Source organism: Scyliorhinus torazame, chromosome 1, assembly GCF_047496885.1.
Source record: "Scyliorhinus torazame isolate Kashiwa2021f chromosome 1, sScyTor2.1, whole genome shotgun sequence".
NCBI lineage: Eukaryota > Metazoa > Chordata > Chondrichthyes > Carcharhiniformes > Scyliorhinidae > Scyliorhinus > Scyliorhinus torazame.
In genome coordinates, this window is record NC_092707.1 from 67548791 (window position 1) to 67570997 (window position 22207).

Here is a 22207-nt window from a genome sequence, read left to right on the forward strand (position 1 = left end):
GGCGGATCCCCCAGCGAGGTCCAGGGCCCTCTGCTCGTGAACGGTTAGCGGGTGCAGAACAGGAGAACCCCCTCCGGTTCTCATGCGCTCACGCTGGTTGTGAGCTGTCTTGGCTGTGGGGGGGTTGGATAAAGCATCACTATTAGGCGGGTATCATCAGGGCATGCAGATATAGACTACATTGTTGCTGGTTCAGGAGACAGCACGCCATGGCAAGGGGGGTCCCGGGGCTCATGTGGGTCGAGGAGATAGTGGTCACCGTGGCCCCAATCCCCCCCCCCCCCCGGCACGGGCCTGGGGGCACCCTCATGGCACTTACCCTGGGAGCCCAGGTGAGGTCGTGCAGCTTCTTGCGACACTGCTCCCCCATCCGGGGGGTCTGCCCCACAGCACTGACTGCGGTGCAACTTTAGGACCTTTCAAGAGGTTATTGGATAGGCACATGGAGCACACCAGAATGACAGGGAGTGGGATAGCTTGATCTTGGTTTCGGACAATGCTCGGCACAACATCGAGGGCCGAAGGGCCTGTTCTGTGCTGTAATGTTCTATGCTCTATGCTCACGCCAACCGCGCCTCACCGTGCTGGATGGCTGGCGATGCCCACGTCGTGGGCAGAGGGTGTCCCTTCTCCGCTCGACCTCATCCAGCAGGGTATCCAGGTCCGTGTCCCGGAACCTCGGTGCGGCTCTTCGGGGCTCAGCCATCTCCTCTCTTCTCCGATCCTCTGTGCACGGAGGGCGCCATTTATGACGCAGCGCCGCGTCATTCGGGCGTGGCGCGGTGACGACGCGGCCTTCGCGCCACCCCCCCCCCCCCCCCCCCGAGTTTCTCGCGGCCCTGAATCGGGGCCGTTTCGCGCCGTCGTGAACCTCGACGGCGTTCACGGCGGCGTGGGCACTTCGGCGCAGGAGTGGAGAATCGCGCCCAGGAATTAAGGTCAGAAATTCAATGTTGTGGATGATCTGGAAACTGTGGGAACAAAATAGTTCCAAAGATTGTTAGTGCCAACAGAGTCTAGGAAAATTCCGGTCCCCCGTCAGTTGGCCTGAAGGCAGGGAAGCTTGTAAAGTGCAGCACGTCGCCTACCCACCACCTATCTGACCACCCTGGACTGCTTCTCATTTTACAGGGGACAGTAGAAGCATTGGGCAGCCTGCCCACGGCCCCCTAAGTGACTAACTAATTTAGCCCGTGGCAGGCCCATGCCAAGCTGGTAACCTGGCAGTTTTACTGGGTAGACCGTTGTTGGGCAAGGGTGGGGACGGAACCTACTTTTGCAGGTCCCATGTGCCCATTGAGACATGCCCCACACAGTCATACACACTTAACTTGATCCCCTACCCGTATCATTCGCCTCACTGCGACCAACGAGGCCCCGCCGATACCTTAGAGCTGAAGTCCGGCTCTGTTAGCTCCAGAAGACTGCCTCTTGTCCCAGCAGTGCCTAGTCGCAATGATGGTCACTGCTGGGTCTACAAATCTGCCAATAAATCAGATTGGCAGGCAGCTCGCCCAGCTGAGATTTCCCTCCCAGATGGGAACATAAGAAATAGGAACAGAAGTAGGCCACATGGCCCCTCGAGCCTGCTGCACCAGTCGATAAGATCTTGGCAGATCTGATTTGGCCTTAGTTTTCAGTTTTCAGTCTGTCCTACATAACCCTTGACTTCCTTGTCAATTAGCAATCTGTCTAATTCAGCCTTGAATATATTCAATGACCCAATCAACTCCATTGCTCACTGGAGGAGAGAATTACAACACGAACCACCCCCTGAGAAGAAATTCCTCATCATCTCTTTCTTAAATAGGATATCTTTTATTTTTAAACTATGCCCCCTAACTCGAGATTCCCCCACAAGGGGAAACATCCTCTCAGCATCTACTTTATTAAGCCCCCTCAGTATTTTGTATGTTTCAATAAGATCACCTCTCATTCTTTGGATTGGATTGGATTGGATTTGTTTATTGTCACATGTACCGAGGTACAGTGAAAAGTATTTTTCTGCGTGCAGCTCAAACAGATCATTTAGTACATGAAAATAAAATACATAATAGGGATAAAAGAGAAAGGTTAGTGATAGGGTTAGTGTTAGAATTACATTTTAAGGGATTAGTATGGTTACTGGAGATGTAAAAAGAGGATCTGTTTTGGAGAGCTCGTAGAGTCGCCACCTTCCGGAGCCATCTTGGAAGCATCTTCTAAACTACATTGAGTATATGCCCAACCTGCTCACCTGGCACTGACATGACTGACCAAATGATCTCCTCCTGTGCTGTAACAATTATGTGAAATAGAATGCTGGCACTCAAGATCCAGATTGTCACATGGCGAGGAGCTGCTGCTGCATCTGGCACTGTATTCACACCGCAGATTAGGATTGGTGAGGGAGACAGGGAATGGGTGACCAAAAGGCAGAAAAAGAGCAGGAAGGCAGTGCAGGTGTCCCCTGCGGTCATCTCCCTCCAAAACAGGTATACTGTTTTGGATACTGTTTTGGATACCGTTGGGGGACATGACTCACCAGTGGAAGGCAGTAGTAGCCAGGCTCATGGCACCGTGGCTGGCTCTGCTGCACAGAAGGGCGGGGAAAAGACTGGCAGGGCTATAGTCATAGGAGATTCAATCGTAAGGGGAGTAGACAGGCGTTCTGTGGTCGAAAACGAGACTCCCGAATGGTATGTTGCCTCCCGGGTGCACGGGTCAGGGATGTTTCAGATCGGCTGCAGGACATACTGAAGGGGGAGGGTGAACAGCCAGTTGTCGTGGTGCATATAGGTAAAAAACGGGATGAGGTCCTACAATCAGAATATAAGGAGTTAGGAGATAAGTTTAAAAAGTAGGACCTCAAAGGTAGTAATCTCAGGATTGCTACCAGTGCCACGAGACAGTCAGAGTAGAAATTCAAGAAAAGTCAGAATGAATATGTGGCTTGAGAGATGGAGCAGAAAGGAGGGGTTCAGATTTTTGGGACATTGGAACCGGTTCTGGGGGCGGTGGGACCATTACAAATCGGATGGTCTACACCTGGGCAGGAATGGAACCAATGCCCGAAGGGGTGCTTTTGCTAACACTGTTGGGGAGGTTTTAAACTAATGTGGCAGAGGGATGGGAACCAGATTAGGAAGTTAGAGGTCAGTAAAGAGGCAGCAACTAAAGCCAGTAAGGTACTAGATAATAAACTCAATGTGACTAAGGGGAAGAGTAGACAGGGAAGAGGTGATGAACGCAAAGGGACAGGTGGTCTGAGGTGCATTTGTTTCAATGCGAGGAGTGTAGCAGGTAAGGCAGATGAACTTAGGGCTTGGATTAGTACCTGGGAATATGATGTTATTGGTATTACTGAGACTTGGTTGAGGGAAGGGCAAGACTGGCAACTAAATATCCCAGGGTATAGATGCTTCAGGAGGGATAGAGAGGGAGGTAAAAGGGGTGGAGGAGTTGGATTACTGGTCAGAGATGATATTACAGCTGTGATTAAGGAGGGCACGATGGAGGATTTGAGCACTGAGGCAATATGGGTAGAGCTAAGAAATAGGAAGGGTGCAGTAACATTGTTGGGACTTTACTACAGGCCTCGCAAAAGCGAGCGTGAAGTAGAGGTACAAATACGTAGACAGATTATAGAAAAATGTAGGAGCAATAGGGTGGTCGTGATGGGAGATTTCAACTTCCCAACATTGAATGGGACTCATGTAGTGTTGGAGGCGTAGATGGAGCAGAATTGGTAAGGAGCATCCAGGAGAGTTTTTTTAGAGCAGTATGTAAATAGTCCAACTCGGGAAGGGGCCATACTGGACCTGGTATTGGGGAATGATCCCGGCCAGGTGGTTGAAGTTTCAGTCGGTGATTACTTTGGGAATAGCAATCACAATTCCGTAAGTTTTAGAATACTTATGGACAAAGACGAGAGTGGTCCTAAAGGAAGAGTGCTAAATTGGGGAAAGGCCAAGTATAACAAAATTCGGCAGGAGCTAGGGAATGTGGATTGGGAGCAGCTGTTTAAGGGTGAATCCACATTTGAAATGTGGGAGTCTTTTAAGGAAAGGTTGATTAGAGTGCAGGACAGACATGTCCCTGTGAAAATGAGGGATAGAAATTGCAAGATTAGGGAACCATGGATGACGGGTGGAATTGTGAGACTAGCTAAGATGAAAAAGGAAGCATACATAAAATCTAGGCGACTTAAAACTGATGAAGCTTTGGAAGAATATCGGGAAAGTAGGACAAATCTCAAACGCGCAATAAATAGGGCTAAAAGGGGTCATGAAATATCTTTGGCTAACAGGGTTCAGGAAAATCCCAAAGCCTTTTATTCGTACATAAGGAGCAAGAATGTAACTAGAGAAAGGATTGGCCCACTCAAAGACAAAAGAGGAAATTTATGCGTGGAGTCAGAGGAAATGGGTGAGATTCTTAATGAGTACTTTGCATCGGTATTCACCAAGGAGAGGGACATGACGGATGTTGAGGCTAGGGATGGATGTTTAAATACTCTAGATCAAGTCGGCTTAAGGAAGGGGGAAGTTTTGGGTATTCTAAAATGCATTAAGGTGGACAGGTCCCCAGGTCCGGATGGGATCTATCCTAGGTTACTGAGGGAAGCGAGGGACGAAATAGCTGGGGCCTTAACAGATATCTTTGCAGCATCCTTGAGCACGGGTGATGTCCCGGAGGACTGGTGAATTGGTAATGTTGTCCCTTTGTTTAAGAAGAGTAGCAGGGATAATCCAGGGAATTATAGACCTGTAAGCTTGACGTCAGTGGTAGGCAAACTGTTGGAAAAGATACTGAGGGATAGGATCTATTCACATTTGGAAGAAAATAGATTTATCAGTGATAGGCAGCATGGTTTTGTGCAGGGAAGGTCATCTCTTACAAACCTAATAGAATTCTTTGAGGAAGTGACAAAGTTAATTGATGAGGGAAGGGCTGTAGATGTCACCTACATGGATTTCAGTAAGGCGTTTGATAAAGTTTCCCATGGCAGGTTGATGGAAAAAGTGAAGTCGTATGGGGTTCCGGGTGTACTAGCTAGATGGATAAAGAACTGGCTGGGCAACAGGAGACAGAGAGTAGTGGTGGAAGGGAGTGTCTCAAAATGGAGAGAGGTGACTAGTGGTGTTCCACAGGGGTCCGTGCTCGGACCACTATTGTTTGTGATATACATAAATGATCTGGACGAAGGTATAGGTAGTCTGATTAGCAAGTTTGCAGATGATACTAAGATTGGTGGAGTTGCAGATAGCGAGGAGGACTGTCAGAGAATACAGCAAAATATAGATAGATTGGAGAGTTGGGCAGAGAAATGGCAGATGGAATTCAATCCAGGCAAATGTGAGGCGATGCATTTTGGAAGATCTACTTCAAGAGCGGACTATACGGTCAATGGAAGAGTCCTGGGGAAAATTGATGTACAGAGAGATCTGGGAGTTCAGGTCCATTTTACCCTGAAGGTGGCAACGCAGGTCGATAGAGTGGTCAAGAAGGCATACAGCATGCTTGCCTTCATCAGACGGGGTATTGAGTACAAGAGTCGGCAAGTCATGTTACAGTTGTATAGGACTTTGGTTATGCCACATTTGGAATACTGCGTGCAGTTCTGGTCGCCACATTACCAGAAAGATGTGGATGCTTTAGAGAGGGTGCAGAGGAGGTTCACCAGGATGTTGCCTGGTATGGAGGGTGCTAGCTATGAAGAAAGGTTGAGTAGATTAGGATTGTTTTCGTTGGAAAGACGGAGGTTGAGGGGGGACCTGATTGAGGTCTACCAAATTATGAGAGGTATGGACAGGGTAGATAACAACAAGCTTTTTTCAAGAGTGGGGGTGTCAATACAAGGGGTCACGATTTCAAGATGAGAGGGGGAAAGTTTAAGGGAGATGTGCATGGAAAGTTTTTTATGCAGAGGGTGGTGGGTGCCTGAAACGCTTTGCCAGCGGAGGTGGTAGAGGCGGGCATGATAGCATCATTTAAGATGCATCTAGACAGATATATGAACGGGCGGGGAACAGAGGGAAGTAGATCCTTGGAAAATAGAAGACAGGTTTAGATAAAGGATCTGGATCGGCGCAGGCTGGGAGGGCCGAAGGGCCTGTTCCTGTGCTGTAATTTTCTTTGTTCTTCTTTTGTTCTTTGTATTCTGATATGGGTCTTCACTTTTATGGTAGAAAAAAATTGAGATTGGTGAAGAGAAAGATTCCATTGTCCAGAAAACCCATTGTGAATTTTGTAACTATTTAGATAAAGGTTTTCTACTTGTATTGCATGCTGTGAAAAGGTTGAGAGTACTTACCATTTCTTTGGTCACTCAGATTGAGCAAGATACTTGCTGAAGTGGCCCTTTTAAAAAAATTTAGAGTACCCAATTCTTTTTTTCCAATTAAGGGGCAATTCACCTACCCTGCACATCTTTGGGTTGTGGGGGTGAGATCCATGCAGACATGGGGAGAATGTGCAAACTACACATGGACAATGACCTGGGGCCGGGATCGAACCCAGGTTCTTGGCGCTGTGAGGCAGCAGTGTGAACCACTGTGCCACCGTGCTGCCCAGCTGAAGTGACACTTTATCCCTCTTTTCTCTTCAGTTTTCTTCGCTCCTTTGTGCATTGACATGTAGCTAAGGGATGGTACCAAACACATTTATCATCGCCTGTGGCCTTGCCAGTGTGACCTTTATGACCCCGACAAAGTGATGGTGATGGTTGCAGCTCACTTGGAGTCTGAGTTACTGTGGAAACATGTGCTTCTACATGCATGTTGTACATTGGAGCTATTGATAGTGATGGTAAAAAAACTCCTGAGTTCTTTCCATTACACAGCTGACCAAGGATCTTTGCCTCTCTGATCGCCTGCCATTTAGGTGGGTTGATAGGACTTGCAGGTTGACACTCAACCTTTTGGCCGTATTTGGCGGCATGGTGGCACAGTGGTTAGCATTGCTGACTCGCAGCTCCAGGGACCCAGGTTCAATTCTGGCCTTGGGTGACTGGCTGTGTGGAGTTTACACTTTCTCCCCATGTCTACGTGGGTTTTCTCCAGGGGCTGGTGCAGACTTGATGGGCCAAATGGCCTTCTTCTGCACTGTGGGGTTCTATGATTATGCATACACCTTACTTAGCTATCTAGTCCTGATGCGGGATTTGAATTGAGAGCTTCTGGCTCAGCGGCACGGTTGTTACCCACTGCACCACAAAACATCCTCCTGACAGAGCACCAGTGTATCAAGTGACTATTTGACTATAAGAATACATCCAATCATGGAACCTAAACCTGATCTTATCCAAAGTTTACTTGTGTTGAATACCAGCCCTGTTGCATCAAAGGTTAATGAACAACAATCAGAAGCAGGAGTCTTGTCTTGAGGCCTCTAGTACCACAGTCCCTGCTCAGATCAGCACCAACCTACAGATCAGTCCTAATCATAACATGTTCTATGTTCTATAACCGCTCAACCAAGAGTTAAATTTAGGTCCCATTAGGTGCACATTTACACTATAATCATCAGATGGCCTTTCTGGCCTTGCTACATAATGTTTGCCTGATAGAATAACACAAATACTGACAATCTGACCTTGATGAGAAACGCAAACATAAAAAGTCACTGCAGACAATGAGAGGCAGCCTTGTCGCAGTGCGAGGTTCTCATTCCATAAATGCCAATGTCAGCTTGGATCATTGTCAACTTAAAGCTCAATGGCACAATATGATGATCAAGAAAGTGATCCTGCTTGCTAAACTGAAATACTGCGATCAAAAAGAATGTATATTTTAAAGTTAACTGAGCTTATTAAAATGCCACACATTTTGGAGGGATGTGGAAATGCAGAGAACAACTTGATTTTCTTGTGACATTCTTGGGTTGCAAACTCCTCACTTCTTAAATATTCTTATTATATTCCATTCATAAAGATGTAATGCCCCATGCCCTAGTCCTGGGGCGTCATTCTCCGACCCCCCGCCGGGTCGGAGAATGGCCGTTGGCCGCCGTGAATCCCGCCCCCGCCGAAGTCTCCGCTCCCGGAGATTGGGCGGGGGCGGGAATCCAGCCGCGCCGGTTGGCGGGACCCCCCGCTGGATTCTCCGGCCCGGATGGGCCGAAGTCCCACCCAGAAATTGCCTGTCCCGCCGGCGTAAATCAAAACTGGTATTTACCGGCGGGACCAGGCGGCGTGGGCGGGCTCCGGGGTCCTGGGGGGGGCGCGGGGCGATCTGACCCCGGGGGGTGCCCCCACGGTGGCCTGGCCCGCGATCGGGGCCGACCGATCCGCGGGCGGGCCTGTGCTGTGGGGGCACTCTTTCCCTTCCGCCTCCGCCACGGCCTCCACCATGGCGGAGGCGGAAGAGACTCTCCCCGCTGACGCTCCCGCGCATGCGCCGCATTTCCGCGCCAGCTGGCGGGGAAACAAACGCCATTTCCGCCAGCTGGCGGGGCGGAAATCCCTCCGGCGTCGGCCTAGCCCCTCAATGTTGGGGCTAGGCCGCCAAAGATGCAGAGCATTCCGCACCTTTGGGCCGGCGCGATGCCCTTCTGATTGGCGCCGGCTTTGGCGCCAGTCGGCGGACATCCCGCCGTTGGGGGAGAATTTCGCCCCTGAACCTGCATTTCTCAGGTTTCTTTCCAAGCCCTTGACATCCATGAGACCCAACTCCTGATCACTTTCTCCCTTCCCACTAAAGTGCTGACCGCCCAACTTCCCTTCTTGGCTTTCATGCTGGCTGATACTATCAGTGTTTTTCTTTTCTGGGGTAACCTTTACAAAAAAAACATTATCACACTGAGCAAAATACCCCTCCTTCAACCCTTTGAACCATGTAACTACTGACTTGCCCATCTCCAGCCTTCCTTTTCTTATCAAAGCTATTGAACTGGAACCTCAAGCAATGGCACAGCAGAAAGTGAAACTAGGGAGTCACTTGACCTGAGCGTGGGAGCAGCTGCGTTTTCATGAGCTCTGGCCCTGCCTATCTTGTAATCCTTTATTTGATCCTGGTACACATTTCATATTTGTCTTTTCTTCGGATATATGTCTTGTGCTATGTCTCTGGAGAATCTGGATTGGTGTTTTTCAAAGAGGGGCGGAGATAAATTGTAGAAAGTCCTCATTTGACCATGGCAGTCAGTGTGGGCTGGGGTGGAGCCTAGCTTACAGTAGCGTTGTTCTGGGTGAGCACGCTTACACCTTGGTGATGCTGGGTGCATCCGGATGATGGCCACCACTGATTATGTTTTTCTGGATGAAGATCTAAACTCTATAATGCAGGTCTTTCGAGCTCACTTTGAGCCCATGAGAGTGTCCTTGCAGTCAGAAGAGAACTTTGCCTGGTAAGGGTCCACCTTTGAGATGTTAATATCCTGCTGCATGATATGTCATTTATCCTGACAGGTTTGGGAGGTAGGGGCCGGTGAAGAGGTGTCCGTGAGCCCGGTCCCTGGCGAGAAGTGAGAGGTGAGTTCCTGATTGAGTCTGAAGATTGGCTGCCATGCTTTAGTAATCTTGATTTGAAGGCTGGATGTATTTGGCACGATGAAGCACAGAGTATCTGAGCTTTGAGGCCTGGAGTCGGTAGGGCCTCCGATACTTAATGCTCATCACGAGGGATTCGAGGTGGCCAATCAGGTTGAGAGTGCCCCTCCCCCACGGCCTTAGGATCTGGGTTGCTTGGGCACTGGCGTGATGGAAGTGAAGGCGCTTTGTTCGTTGCAGTCCTTGAGAGATCCTAAGGAGTGTGTGTTGATCCTGTCTTGGCATCGCCCTTCTCGAGCAACATTGATGGTTTCATTAACCTGCAATTCTTCTATAATCTTGGACGTTACTTCCTTGTGATTATGGTATTGATTATTTATTGTTGACCTTTCTCCTTCAAGGGTGTGTTGATGTGAGCACGAGGGCGAGTTTCGCCTGTTATCCTGTTCTAGGAAAAATCATATTGAACCGATTATGTAAACTGGACGGGGTTCTCTGTTGCCTGACGGCAAAATCGGGAATGGCGATTGGGCGGAGAATGGCTCCCAATGCGAAATTGTGGCAGGGGCGGTTTGACGCCGGGTCGCAATGCTCTGCCCCCTCCAATTCAGCGTTATCGAGACACGTGCCACACACAATCGCAACTCCGTATGAATATCATAGTTGGGCCCACCTATGATGTTCCGCCACCGATGGGCCAAGGTCCCGATGGCGCGGGCGACATGTGGTCTCGGCGGTTGTGAGCCTGGTGTGGCGGCTGCAGAGAGAGAGCGAGAGTGTGTGGACAATGTCCAGCCGTGACATGAGAGGGACATGAGAACCGTGCCGCTAGCTGTGGGGGCTGGGGGAGTAGTGGTGGGTGGCCGGGCGGTGGGCTGTGGGGTCGAGGTGGACGGGTACGCGGTCCAGCACAACCGGCGCTATCTTTTCCTGCGCGATCGTTGTGTTGGGGGTGTAGGCATATGCGTGGCTGCAGCCCTGCGCATGTCCAGCACAGACCTGACGATTCTCCCACCATTTTTCACGCGTTCTTGGGTGTTTCACGTGGCACCAGTGCTTGTCCCTCACCGGAAGCGGAATCGGTGCAGGTGTGGCGATGATCTTTCCATCATGAAACACCACGGATCCTTTGTTGGCGTCAGCCCCACTGGTCTGTGCATCGTTTTACTCCTTTTTGTCATTATGTGTTATCGTTGTGGTCATGGGAGGGGCATGCTTTTGTTTTGTTTTGACATCCCTTATCTCGTTTGTAATAAAATTAAGTGGAGCCAGAAGAATCTGTGCCTTTCTCCTTCGATGGCCTGTGCAGATTATGTGTCCTGGGAAGGACTGGGTTCCTTCTGACTCATTCTTGAGTTTGGAGTTTTTCCTCTGGGTCCTTTTTTAAAATAGTTATTGGAATGGGAGGAAATGAGTGGTGGTGCACGCTAAGGTGGGTTTGATTAGCGTGGGTGGGTGTGATTAATCCTTGGCTGGTCTGTTGAAGAGACAGATTGAAGAGAGGGCGCCCTATTATTGAGTGTCTTGACAATTCTTCTTCTCTTTGGTGATGGGGTTTCCCCGGCTGTGGCTGGCATAATCATTCCTTTTCTTTCAGCATAAATGGGGCGGTACACTGATCTGGATGTGGTTGGAGAGTTGCACTGGCTGGGGTGTGCTGGAGGTCCTGAGGATATTGATACCTGTGTGCTGGGAGGTGCTGGACTAGGCCAGGTCCGGTGCTGTGGCTGGTATTCTGTTGTCCCCTTGGACCTGGGATGTCCCTCCTTGGAGATGCCTATTAGGAACATCCTGAGAGTTTGGTATTGCTTCTTCAGTGCGCCAGAACCTGGGGTTGAGCCGAGTCCTGTAATTTGGTTCATATCCTGGTTGCCGCCCCGGTGGGGTGGGACACTTTTTTCATAGAATCATAGAAGTTTACAGCATGGAAACAGGCCCTTCGGCCCAACCAGTCCATGCCGCCCAGTTTTTACCATTAAGCTAGTCCCAGTTGCCCGCACTTGGCCCATAACCCTCTATACCCATCTTACCCATGTAACTATCTAAATGCTTTTTGAAAGACACAATTGTACCCGCCTCTACTACTACCTCTGGCAGCCCATTCCAGACACTCACGACCCTCTGAGTGAAGAAATTGCCCCTCTGGGCCCTTCTGAATCTCTCCCCTCTCACCTTAAACCTATGCCCTCTAGTTTTAGACTCCCCTACCTTTGGGAAAAGATGTTGACTATCTACCTTATCTATGCCCCTCATTATTTTATAGACCTCTATAAGATCACCCCTAAGCCTCCTACGCTCCAGGGAAAAAAGTCCCAGTCTATCCAGCCTCTCCTTATAACTCAAACCATCAAGTCCCGGCAACATCCTAGTAAATCTTTTCTGCACTCTTTCTAGTTTAATAATATCCTTTTGGTTGAATGAACAGTCTGTTCCCTTCCTCATTAATGGGCGATCAGCGTGCACCAAGGAAACATAGAACCAGGATAGATGCTTTGTTATGCTGAGTTTATTCCAGCTAGCTCTAGCTCTTTTCCCCTTGTTTTTTCTGGGAGGACCTGGAGGCTTGATCATAATCCGAAAATGTTTTTACCAGTCCTCTTTGTACAAATGTATGGAATGATGTTGGTTCTGTACTGGCCCTGAGACTGGGGTTATGTTGCGTTGTGTAGTATATGAATGAATGAAAATGAAATGAAAATCGCTTATTGTCACAAGTAGGCTTCAATGAAGTTACTGTGAAAAGCCCCTAGTCGCCACATTCCGGCGCCTGTTCGGGGAGGCTGTTACGGGAATTGAACCGTGCTGCTGGCCTGCCTTGGTCTACTTTCAAAGCCAGCGATTTAGCCCTGATATATATATAAAACTCCTCTTTAAAATTGGGGTTTTCATGTATTTTCTTTGTTATCTTAAAGAACCCGTGATTGGTTCCTGCATGGGTGCAGGCAGATTTGGTATCCGAGGAGAGGAGGCTATGGTGTATCATTGGTGTCTTTGGTACTGCAAGAGTTGAGGGAGGTATAATTGGTGCGCGCCCAAACATGATGCGTAAAATGTACCCTAAACTCTCGTGGTAATTGCAAACATGCGTGTCATGGGAGGGTGTGCACCATATTTTTCCAATTAAGGGGCCAATCCACCTACCCTCCTGCACATCTTTGGGTTGTGGGGGTGAGACCCACACAGACACCGGGAGAATGTGCAAACTCTACACGGACAGTGGTCCGGGATCAAACCTGTGTCCTCGGCGCCATGAGGCAGCAGTACTCACCACTCCGCCATCGTGCCGCCCGGAGGGTGTGCACCATTTTACCATGTTTTCATGGCTTCATCCTGTTTCTCCCTTGGTCGCTGGTGGAGCTTATTGAGGAATCTAGTTAATTCTAAGGACTGCATTGAACCAGTTATAATGTTCTCTTGCTCCCCTCTGCATTCATATATGTTGATACGTTTTGTCCTTGCATACTGCGGTGCATTTCTTTTGTAATTTAGTTGCATTGTTTGCAAAAAAATTTAAAATCTTAATAAATATACTTTACAAAAAAGTGAAACTAAGACAAAATCTTTGCTGGGCTGTTCTGGTGTCTGGGAGGAGTGGATCATAGGACTGAGGGGCTGATTACAGGCACACCCATCTGGAATCTGTATTATTACACAATGAGAAATGCACAGTTGAGACATGTTAGAAGCATCTCAATGACTATAAAAGCAATTTAGAGCCTTCAACGTAATAGTGCATTTATGCAAGATAAATTCTGATGCATTCCAATCATTGATTTCCCTGCAATAACCAATTGTACAAATCATGGTGATTCCCCAGTGTGATGACTCGAAAAGCAATTGGACACCTGGACAAACAAGAGAAGGTGTCAGTTTCCGAGCTGGGAACTTTCAGGCCCCATAAGTGTGTGTTCCAAAAATGTAATCATAGAGTCCACTGAATGAGTAATCTATTGCCTCAAGTAAATGAAGGACGTCCAAGTGCCTGGCCAAATCCATCTCCTGTCAGTAGGTCTACTGAAATGGGGCCGGGGGGTTTGGAAGAAGCACTCTGTGACAGTGAGAGTAGTCATTCCGATGGCCAGGATTGTATGGCTAATAGGTGTGTAGTCTGTTGCAAATCCTTGAATGCACAGTCACTCACAAATCAGCAACAGAAAGAAATCATTTACAGACTGATGCTCAGTTGTGTCTTCCTGTCAATGTTCCTGCAGAGACGAAACCTTCAGGACATGCAGGTAACAATAAATGTGCCCTCTATCATTACATGCAGACTGGAGGAAAGGCAGAGAAGAGTACTATGGCGGCGCAGGCTCGCCAACAGGAGGAGCTTTACCATGATGAGCAAGCGGCCTCTCCAGACCCAGAGGATGAGGCTCACAAAAATGTGATGCAGAGGTGCCTCTCAAGACTGAGGATATACAAGATGCATGTAATTTCGAGAAACAGTGCCGTTGATGCCTCCTCATGTTCAGGGATTTGGTGGCTCACATTTGTTCACATTCCCCATGAGTTGACACCACAGGAACTGGGAGGGTATCCTTTGCTTGTGGCTGTGAAAGTCACCCTCGTTCTTAACTTCTATGTAAGTGTCTGTTTCCGGGTGTTCGATCTCTCAAATTCCCACCATTAGTGCAATGTTTTTAAAACCTTTTTCCTGGGAACCCACTTTTACCAACCAGCTGACCTTCGGGATCCACATCGGCTGACCTCGGATCCACGCTGGCCAACCTTCGGGACCCACGCGGGTCGACCTTTGGGACCCACATTGGCCGAACTTCGGGATCCACCCCGGTCGACCTTCGCGACCCACACCGGCTGACCTTGTAACACATCATTTTCGCTTACCTTTAATGCGACAGGTGAGCCTGCTTGGTCCTCACGATCTCACTCCAATCAGGTTCACAGAAGGAGAGGGCATGCACATATCAGGTGCAGAGTTCAGCTAGTTCCTTTGTGCTGTCTTCATATTTGTGAGAACGGAAAATCTAACCTTGCACATGTAGGTCGTTGTGAAGGGCAATAGCAACAAAATTCTTGTTTTATGCAGCACTGGATACTTCATGGAGATGCTTCTCCTGACAGCCTCATGGACTTGTGGCATGTTTTTAATGAACTGTCACAGGTGAGGCGCAGAAGTTCAGTGTCTTAATTTGGAGTCAGCTGTAAGTTTATAATTCGCTCTGTTCCCTTACTAACACTGTTTTCTTCAACGTTTTAACAGTGTGGGAAACATGTAGTAGTTTTGGCTTTGTAATCGCACTTTCCAAACTTTCAATGACTTGTGGAAAGCATCAGTGCTGAAAGCAATCATCATCCTTCTCTGCAATTTGAGGTTCAGTTTGTTTAGAATCAAAAAGATAGCTGCAAGGTAACGGCATAGTTGACATCCAACTCTAATTTTCCAGTATTTCCTTACACACATGAGCTTTGCATCCTGATTTGTATTGGCACAATTAACAAAGCCATACCTCAAGAAATCATCTTTATACTGTATTGTTCCAGATTTATGTTTTTCTGAGTAGGCTATTTCACTAGAGACCCTGGAGCTCTGCATACAGCTCACATTAGCATTACTATCCTGCCATGGATTCATCTAAGTAGCTCACACTAGCACTGCTTGCCCCGCCGTGGACTCTTCTGAGCAGCTCACACTAACACTGCTTTGTCCTGCCGTGGATTCTCCTAAGCAGCTCTCTCCAGCTGATTCAATTGTGGGATACTGGCCCTCTCTTATAACAAAATGATCCATCTTCTGTTCTTCACAGTCCTCTTGCCTTGTCTGCTAGCAAAATGGAGGAATCTCTCCTCCATGATTTCACACCAAAAGCACGGACGTACAGGATGCGTGATGGCAGTGTTTATGCTGGGCGCGTGGCCCACTCTCTGCCGCCACTTCTGGCAGGAAGACTGCATTGTTCGCATTTCAAGGCCGGTGGTGGATGGCATTCTCAACTTAAAAGCCAGTCTCGACTGTTGGGCCATCTCCCGCGATTGGGAATGCCACGAGCAATCACTCCGCCACTCCCGAAGCTGCCCGCATTAGTGCATACAGGAGGTGATGGATGCCCTCTTTGCTAAGGCCCACAAATACATGGACTTCACTAGAGATCAAGCTGGCAAGACAGCCAGATCAGAGGGCTTCACTGCTATTTCCAGATTTCCACATTTGTAGGAAGACATCGACTCACTTGGCTGTAAGAGTCCCTGGCAACAGGCAATGCAATGCATGAACAGGAAAGGTTTCCATTCCTTCAATGTGCAGCTGGTATGCAATCACTAGAAACCCATCATGCAAGTTTGTGTGAAATACCCAGGAACCTGCACATCTCCTACATCTTGAGTAAATTGCAAATCCCAGATGTCTTCGAGGGTTGGCTCCTCTGTGTCAAAGACTACCCGCAGTGGATGTGGCTGATGATGCCTGTCCAATGGCCACAAACCCCGAATGAAGATACAACAATGTTCATCCTGCCACACAAACAACCGCGCAACCTCAAACGAACCATTATTTGCAGCAAACTACCCAGTCTTCAGAACAGTGACCACGACACCACACAACCCTGTCATGGCAATCTCTGCAAGACGTGCCAGATCATCGACATGGATACCACTATTACACGTGAGAACACCACCCACCAGGTACGTGGTACATACTCGTGCGACTCGGCCAATGTTGTCTACCTCATACGCTGCAGTAAAGGATGTCCCGAAGCGTGGTACATTGGCGAGACCATGCAGACGCTACGCTGCGACAATGAATGAACGGACATCGCGCAACAATCACCAGGCAGGAATGTTCCCTTCCAATCGGGGAACACTTCAGCAGTCAAGGGCATTCAGCCTCTGATCTCCGGGTAAGCGTTCTCCAAGGCGGCCTTCAGGACCCCCGACAACGCAGAATCGCCGAGCAGAAACTTATAGCCAAGTTCCGCACACATGAGTGCGGGACCTGGGATTCATGTCACATTACATTCATCCCCCACCATCTGGCCTGCGAAATCCTACCAACTGTCCTGGCTTGATACAATTCACACCTCTTTAACCTGGGGCTACCCCATCTCTGGATCTGTAAAGATTTAATCACCTGCTAATGCTCGCATTCCTAGCATTGTTTGGCATCTTTGAATTTGTCTATATATGTGTTTCTGGAACAGACCTCTTCATTCACCTGAGGAAGGAGCAGCGCTCCGAAAGCTAGTGACATCGAAACAAACCTGTTGGACTTTAACCTGGTGCTGTAAGACTTCGTACTGTACACAAACATTGGTAGAGAAAAACCATTTGCATCTTGAAGATGCGAAACCCCTGCTTCGACAGATCTGTCAGAACACCTCAGTACACTCCCCAGAGGGTCTCGCAGATCATCGTGGTTTACTGCGCCCTGCTACCTGACGCTGCGAAGTGGGGAGGTGGGGAAGTGGGGACTTGCCAGATTGCAGCTGCATATCTCCATCTATGAGGAGGACATTAAAAGAGATGAGGTTGACGAAGCCGAGCTGCAGAGTAAGAAGCCATGGTATGGGCCATATGAGGTAGGCACATGAAGCTCACGCAGCCACCAGATTCCAGGAGGATGATGACAAATGGCAGTGCTTATCCTGTCGGATCAGTGCCCTCCATGCTAGGCCCACCAGCGTGACTAGTCTTCTTAATTTGCCTCTTTAATCTGAGATGGAGTGTTTACACATTCTACTCACTATGTCCTCACCCGTTGAAGGATGTTGAAGCCTTGGGGCTGTGTGTCCTTGCTGAGATGAAGTACCAACTACATTAGTTTGTTCCGGCATCACTGAACAGGAGGTGCCGCCTCTTCAAACATTTCTCCAGCCTCTCACTAAGGCAGGGAGGGGTTGCACTGCAGTCCTCAGTGGAATCATGGTTTCAGGCCGACAAAGCACCTCAAGGACATTCATCTCCTTTCAAGATACTCTTTAAAATGCACATCCTTGACAAACGTTTAGTCACCCTTCTAATATCTCTTGTCAAATGTTGCTTTTAGTCTGACTGCACTTCTGTGAAACATGTTGCGATGCATTTACATTTTAAAGCCTCAACATAAATGCACGTGTTGTTGCAGATTAAAATGAAGCTAAACATTTTGATTGAAATTAAATTTTAACATTCACAGAGCCGGCTTGTTTTTATTTGAGAGCGTAAGAATAAAGTTATAAAATTGCATCATTATGTAGATGCTCAAACACGCTCAGTAGTACGTTCTTGTTGTTTGAAATACTCATTGTTATTTTATCAACGAAACATTTCCCCTTTTTTCTCTTTTTTTCCCTTTCTTCCTCTCCTATGTGAAGAAGTCACCTACGTTCCATTTGGTATAGGTTCTCGTAAGACAGAATAATGACATTCCCCTTTTCAAATGCATTATGAATGAAACTTAAGTCGCATTTCCAAGGACAATGCCTGACCTGCCTGGCCTGTTGCTATTTTGAAACATGCACTTTCTGTCCCCTTAATAGATGGAGGAGGATATGACATTATCAACACTGAAGTGGTTGCAATACCAGATGTTCGAGAGTACAGAGCGAGCTATGGTTCTCTGAAACAAGTCTGGGAGATGAATTATCAGGAAGCAGCAATCTATTTGCAAGTATGGAACCTTTTTACAACTAATGACCCTGCTTATGTCAAACTATTAAAAATGAAGAAAGTACAACATCATTCTATCAGTATGAAGTATGCATAGGGAAGGGAATATGGTAGTGCTACTGTTTCTTGTTGTGAAATTGATAGAGCTTTTAAGAAAGTAAAAATATTGAGCTCTGATTACAAATAATCCTGATAAAGATGATCTTGCATCTATTCTGCTCTCGTTGGACATGGAATGACTTACATTTCATGTCTTTCAACTTTGAACATGTTAATTACGTTAATAATCTCTGCCATTTTGGTTTAGTTTAGTGGATTTACTGTTAAATAAGTCTCTTTATACTGTTTAATGTGTCGTACTTGTCAAGGTGAGTGATGCCAGTGCTGAAGAATGGAATTTTAAAATTATTTTTTTAAGATACAGTAGCCAGTAACATTCCTGAACACTCCCAAGGCAATTAAAACAGATTCAGATTGAGGCTTCCTCTAGTCGTCTCTATCAACTTGAGAATTACATTGCAAAAAATGATTGTTTCATTTTATATCCTAATCAACCTTTTGATTTATCGAAGTGAGATTCAGCTGTGGTTTTGAATTGTAGGTAGTTTTATGCCCCTAACGCATGGCTACAAACTGGATGGTGTCTGTCCAAAAGCACACTTTTTTGAAACCTTTAAAAGTACAGAGATTGAAGTTTTAATCTTGGAGCTAGATTCAAACTCAAATCCGAGAAGTAGAAAGACATTGCTTTGATGGTGTGGGTTAGCAGTTTGTTTTTCCTTCTATGTTTCTTCTTTTTTTTAAAACTGGGAGGTTTTAGTTTACAGATTCATATAAACAAAGTAAAAGCTCTGCGATCTATTAACTAATGTTGTATTGTAATAGAACATAAGATAGAATTTAATATATTCCTAATGTTGCTGAAACTAATTGGCAAGTCTGTGGCTAGATTCATTTGAGGAAGTTCTGGTTGCAGCCATGCTAAAAGTAGCATGAAATTGATGAAACTAAGCATTAGATCACTTATTTCTTTTCACCAAAGAAATGTGATTAAATCAAAATTCAGATGATGAATACAATCACGATTTATATTTACCTAAAAGAATGCATTGTAGTACAGCTCGTAAAGTCATGGTGTAATGGGGTGGCACGGTGGCACAGTTGCTTCACAGCGCCAGGGACCCGGGTTCAATTCCCGACTTGGATCACTCTCTGTGTGGAGTCTGCACGTTTTTGTCGTGAGTGCTTGGGTTTCCTCTAGGTGCTCTGGTTTTCTCCCACAGTCCAAAGATGTGCGGGTTAGGTGGATTGGTCATGCTGAATTGCCCCATGGTATTCAAAATCAGGAGGGGTTGCAGGATTACGGGAATAGTGTGGAGATGTGAGTTTAGGTAGGGTGCTTGTTCAGGGGCCGGTGTAGACTCAATGGGCCGAATGGCCTCCTGCACTGTAAATTCTATAATTTTATGATTCTACATTTTCAATATCGTTAATGAATATTTGACAGTGTTCCATGTAGATTTTCATAATGTGTTTTAGTTAAATTATAATTTAAGTGATCCAATTAAAATATATTTTGTGGTATACCAGTGTTATCAGTTTTAATTTGTTCAATAGAACTTCTGAATTTTTAACATTTTATTGCATTGGCCAGTTCTGTTCCATGTTTAAATGGTTTTCTGTTCTTTAAACTATTTGATGTAATAAAGTGCTAGTCATTATTAACATTCCGTACATTTCCCTGTACAGAATGACTTGCAGTGCCATTAACCTTTCACTTTGGTTTCAGTTATTGATCTTAAAATGGCTGATTTGCAACAAGATGATGTGCTAATATGTAAAACATCAAATATAATACATGACGTTGTGCACAATGGGCAATGAATATATTGGCAAATTTCAGAAAAATCTATAAATTGTTTTTTTGAAACTGCCTGTGAAACCAGGTTTCCTGTATTAACAGGTTTTTGTTATACAGCTGCAATGCCAAGAATATGAAGATCTCGAAGGTGCATGGGGTTTGTTGCGTATCATTATTTTTGAAAAATTTACTGTAAAAGTGGCAAAGCAATATTGAACCAAAAGCTCTGCGATGTCTTTTTAAAAAAATCATGTACTACATGATTAAACCAGTTAATTTAACCCTTACAGATCTTGGGCGAAATTCTCCCGAAACGGCGCGATGTCCGCCGACTGGCGCCCAAAGCGGCGCCAATCAGCTGGGCATCGCGCCGCCCCAAAGGTGCGGAATGCTCCGCATCTTTGGGGGCCGAGCCCCAACATTGAGGGGCTAGGCCGACGCCGGAGGAATTTCCGCCCCGCCAGCCGGCGGAAACGGCCTTTGTTGCCCCTGACAGTTTCCCGCGCATGCGCAGTGGAGGGAGTCTCTTCCGCCTCCGCCATGGTGGAGACCGTGGCAGAGGCGGAAGGGAAAGAGTGCCCCCACGGCACAGGCCCGCCTGTGGATCGGTGGGCCCCGATCGAGGGCCAGGCCACCGTGGGGGCACCCCCCGGGGTCAGATCGCCCCGCGCCCCCCCCCAGGACCCCGGAGCCCGCCCGCGCCGCCTTGTCCCGCCGGTAAATAGGTGCTTTAATATACGCCGGCGGGACAGGCAATTTATCACGGGACTTCGGCCCGTACGGGCCGGAGAATCGAGCGGGGGGGCCTGCCAACCGGCGCGGCGCGATTCCCGCCCCCGCCGAATCTCCAGTGCCGGAGACTTCGGCAACCGGCGGGGGCAGGATTCATGGCAGCCCCCGGCGATGACGCCCCTTGTCTTTTGAGATTTCTTAGCAGAAGAAAAGGGCAGATTTGATTATGATTTTTTTTTATTCGTTCATGGGACGTGGGCATCACTGGCTAGACCATCATTTATTGCCCACCCTTGAGGGGGCAGTTAAGAGTCAACCATATTGCTGTGGGTCTGGAGGACATTATTGAACCAGATGGGTTTTAATGACAAACAGCAATGGTTTCCATAGTCATCATTAGACTTTTAATTCCAGATTTTTATTGAATTCAATTTTACACCTGCAGTGGCGGGATTCGAACCCGGGACCCCAGAGCATTACCCTGGGTTTCTGGTTTACTAGTCTAGTGACAAACACCACTACACCACCGCCTCCCTCAAGACGGAACAAGAAATATCATTAACACTAAACTTCTGTTTGCTTCAACCGATGCCGGTATTATTAGTTACATTGTGGACCTTTTGTTGCCCTATTATGTATTTTCTTTTATTTCCTTTTCTTTTCATGTACTTAATGATCTGTTTGAGCTGCTCGTAGAAAAATACTTTTCACTGTACCTTGGTACACGTGACAATAAACAAAATCCAATATAGCTTTATATTCTGGTTACAGTACAAACACTGTAACATCCTATTTACAAGCTGATGTTTTGAAGGGCAAGTTTGTTTATGCTCTTGTGCTGCAGGTGGGGAGTGTCACAATTAGTAATTCAATTTAAGGCATTGCTTAGTCTCTTGCACCCTCAGCAGTAAGAATGTTAAATTGTTCACAGCTTTCTTTTTATTTTGTCATTTTCAGGAGGGAGAAAATAATGACAAGTTCTTCAATCATCCAAAAGATCAGAAATCCCTTAAAGCCTACCTCTTTGTGCACAATCACATATTCTATATGATGGAGCTCATTTCTGGACTGCTATTGTTGATACTCTCGCTGTGCGAGGCACCAGCTGTTCCCTCGCTCCGCCTCGACATTTATGTATGTTTTGTCTTCAATTCTTATGAGATACTATCGGTTAATTTATAATATTTCTCTTCCCAAGTATTTGGTTTTTTTTGATAAACAATTTTATTGAGGCATTTTGGCATAGTAAACAACAACAATACAAAAGTGTACAAAGAACAATCAGCATAGTGCAAGAACCAACTCCCCTCCTACAAGGACCCGCCTAACTATCCCCCTAATCTATGTTGCCCTAAACCCCCCACCCCCCCACTGACGATTAATTTTCCGCGAAGAAGTTGATAAATGGTTGCCACCTCCGGGCGAACCCTGACAGTGACCCTCTCAAAGCGAACTTAATTTTCTCCAGACCGAGAAAGCTCGCCATGTCCGATAGCCAGGCCTCCGACTTCGGGGGCTTTGAGTCCCTCCATGCCAACAGAATT

The 22207-nt window shown here is 47.1% G+C and overlaps 1 protein-coding gene across 3 annotated transcripts in view; it reads left to right on the forward strand.

Moving 5' to 3' along the window:
* Window positions 1-22207, forward strand: part of tpcn1 (two pore segment channel 1) — a 138263-nt gene that overhangs the window by 44305 nt on the left and 71751 nt on the right. For all 3 annotated transcript variants that reach the window (XM_072496239.1, XM_072496247.1, XM_072496254.1), the window contains exons 2-3: window positions 17941-18071; window positions 21621-21797. In XM_072496239.1, coding sequence (XP_072352340.1) covers window positions 17941-18071; window positions 21621-21797 — 308 coding nt within the window. The remainder of the gene's footprint in view (window positions 1-17940; window positions 18072-21620; window positions 21798-22207) is intronic.